This window comes from Hyperolius riggenbachi, chromosome 3 (assembly GCF_040937935.1).
Source record: "Hyperolius riggenbachi isolate aHypRig1 chromosome 3, aHypRig1.pri, whole genome shotgun sequence".
Lineage (NCBI taxonomy): Eukaryota > Metazoa > Chordata > Amphibia > Anura > Hyperoliidae > Hyperolius > Hyperolius riggenbachi.
The window spans coordinates 491,776,330-491,779,854 of NC_090648.1; the positions used below are offsets into that span (position 1 = coordinate 491,776,330).

General features: G+C 45.2%; 1 protein-coding gene across 4 annotated transcripts in view; it reads right to left on the reverse strand.

Annotated features, from left to right (window-relative positions):
• Window positions 1-1,826, reverse strand: part of KIAA0930 (KIAA0930 ortholog) — a 66,314-nt gene extending 64,488 nt beyond the window's left edge. For all 4 annotated transcript variants that reach the window (XM_068273076.1, XM_068273075.1, XM_068273074.1 and 1 more), the window contains exon 1: window positions 1,592-1,826. In XM_068273076.1, the coding sequence (XP_068129177.1) occupies window positions 1,592-1,736 (145 nt within the window). In that variant the 5' untranslated portion in view covers window positions 1,737-1,826. The remainder of the gene's footprint in view (window positions 1-1,591) is intronic.
• Between the last annotated feature and the right edge of the window lie 1,699 nt (window positions 1,827-3,525).

Here is a 3,525-nt window from a genome sequence, read left to right on the forward strand (position 1 = left end):
GGTCGGGCCGAGGCATAGGCTGGAGAGGCTCCAGCCGCAGGGCGCAGTGTAGGAGGGGGGCGCACAATTCATTCAGCTGTCATTCCTAATTGTGTTTGAAGCAGAAAGAAATAAGAAAAGGGGATACATAGCAGTGACTGCAAGCCAGATAAGTTGGGGAGGTTGTGGGCCCTGTGGCCCTCTTAGTCTAATAGAAATCTTTGGTTGACGGCTGGGGTGGGAGGGATGGAGGGGCGCACTTTGGTGTCTCAGCCTTGGGTGCTGGAGGACCTTGTCCCGGCTCTGATTAGCCCTGTCCCTATCACAATGACATCATTACCATGACACAGGGGTCCTATTAGGATGGTTCAGGGGACCAACAGGATAATCAAATAATAGAGATCACTATTCACTCATTATATACACACACACACAATACAATAATGAGGAATATATAATAAAAATAATAATAAACAATAATGGGAGGCACCCTCAGCCCTGTCAGTATCACAGTTATATCACCACTATGACACAGGAGTCCTATTAGGATGTATCATCCTGTATTGGGGACGACCCCCCCAGAATAAACAGACAATGGAGACCACTTTATACTTATTACATACACAATACATTGATGAGAAATAATAATAATAATAATAATAATAATAATAATAATAGGTAGCAGCCTCAGCCCTGTCTGTACCACAATGATATCACCACTATGACACAGGGATCCTATCAGGAGGTATCAGCATGTATTGGGACCCCCAGGATAATCAGACAAAGGAGACCCCTAATAACTCATTATACATACACACTACAATGAGAAATATATAATAATAAGCAACAGCCTCAGCCCTGTCAGTATCACAGTTATATCACCACTATGACACAGGAGTCCTATTAGGATGTATCATCCTGTATTGGGGACCCCCCAGAATAATCAGACAATGGAGACCACTTATACTTATTACTCATTACATACACAATACATTGATGAGAAATAATAATAATAATAATAATAATAATAATAGGTAGCAGCCTCAGCCCTGTCTGTACCATAATGATATCACCACTATGACACAGAGGTCCTATCAGGAGGTATCAGCATGTATTGGGACCCCCAGGATAATCAGACAAAGGAGACCCCTAATAACTCATTATAGCACCCACACTACAATGATGAGAAATATATTATTATTATTATTATAATAATAATAAGCAACAGCCTCAGCCCTGTCACCACCACAATATCACCACTATGACACAGGGGTCCTTACCAGGGTGTATCAGCCTGTATTGGAAACCCCTCAGAATAATGGAGACCTCAAGCATATTACATATTATATGATAAGGAATATATATGATTATTGATAATATATATGATTATTGATAGGCAGCCCCAGCCCTGTCCCTATCACAATGATATCATCACCACTATGACACAGGGGTCCTATCAGGAGGTATCAGCCTGTATTGGGGACCCCCGGGCTAATCAGACAATGGAGACCCCAATCCCTGATCACACAGACACAGCCCAGGCTGACCCCAGCAGTGACGTCACCAGTGACCCCCCTCCTCTCCCGGCAGCGATCCCCCCCAGCACACATACCCAGGCCGCTGATCTCCTGGCGGAGGCTGAGGCGGTTGCGCTCGTCCACTATAGCGGAGATCATCTGCTGGAGGGAGCGGTCCAGGGCGCTGCCGTTCTCCTCTTCCCTCCTCCCGGGCCGGCTGTGACTCTGAACGGCAGCCATCCCCCCGGGGCCGCTCTCATCGCACCGCTCACCCCACCAGCCGCTGCGCTCCACCGGCCGGGAGCCCCAGTCCGGCGACACTTCCGGGGAGCTCCCTGCAGCCAATCCACGGAGAGCTCGGGGCGGGGAGACAGGGCGCCGCGCCAATCAGGAGGCGAGGTAGCGTGAGGAGGCGGGGATATGCAGATAGGGGAGCCTATCACAGAAAGCTGGAATTAAAGGGACAGAGAATGAGGTCAGGTGTCTGGGCTGAGCGGGGTCCTCTGGGGGAGGACTTCCCCCACTGGGGTGGGCCTCATAAGACCACGAGGACATATATTTATTATATATTTATTATATGTTACTGTAATTTGATAAATCCAGTTAATATGCATAATGACCAGCGCTTCTGGTTAATTTGATAAATAATTCACGCTTTAAATGAGTTAAAAATATCTCTGAACCAGGGACAAAAAAAAAAAAAAAGATTATCTCTTAATCTTAATTGCCTATACATGCATCTATTTGGAGGCCAATCGACCAAGTGACAGATCGCTCTCTGATTGAATCTGATCAAAGAGAGATCTGGTGTACATCAAAAAAGGGCGCCTGGAGAGAAGGGCGCATGTTGTAAAGTAAATTTAATGATTCTATAACCATATTTTACCATTTCTTCTTGTAAAAGAAAAAAAATGTGAAAATATTGTTTATAACACGGGAAACAATATATGTATAATCGCAATTATTGTATAATATTGTTTATAACCTTATTTAAATGTTTCTTCTCGTAATAATAATCTGAAAATATTGTTTAGAAAGCTGGAAATGATAATATATGTAAAATCATAATAATTGTAAAATATTGTCTATAACCTTATTTTATTGTTTCTTACTGTAATAAAAAAAAAAATCAGAAAATATAGTTTATAACACTGGAAACGATAATATATGTATAATTATAATAATTGTATAATATTGTCTATAACCTTATTTTATAGTTTATTCAAGTATTACATTTGAAAACATCGTTTATAACAATGAAAAAAATATATAAGTATATTCATAATAACTGTAGTAAGACATTAATGAATATTACCAATATTTTACTAGTACTACAACTAAACCTAACCCTACTCTCACACAGAACCTTCCCTCTACCTATCCCTAACCCTTAGACCCCCCCACCCCCACCCCGGTGGTGCTTAAAGGGAACCTTAACTGCTGCGGAAAAATAAATTCACTTACCTGGGGGCTTTCCCAAGCCTCCTGCAGCCGTCCTGTGCCCGCGCCGGTCCTTCGGTGCCCTCCGGTCTCCCTCCGCCGCTGAGTTTCGATTTCGGACGACTGCCAGTCGTCCTGGGGCCTCTTCCGCATTCCTTGTCGTAAACTGCAGTAAAGCGCGTCCGCATGACGCCAAACGCGTCATCGCATGACGCCAAACGCGTCATGCGGACGCGCTTTACTGCAGTTTACGACCAGGAATGCGGAAGAGGCCCCAGGACGACTGGCAGTCGTCCGAAATCGAAACTTAGCGGCGGAGGGAGACCGGAGGGCACCGAAGGACCGGCGCGGGCACAGGACGGCTGCAGGAGGCTTGGGAAAGCCCCCAGGTAAGTGAATTTATTTTTCCGCAGCAGTTAAGGTTCCCTTTAACCCTAAAACTCCCCTGGTGGTGCCTAACCCTAAGACCCTCACTGGTGGTGCCTAACCCTAAGACCCCCCTGATGGTGCCTAACCCTAAAACCTTCCTGAGTCCCTGCTGGTGCCTAACCCTTCCCCTGGTGGTGCCTAACCCTAAGACACCCCCAGT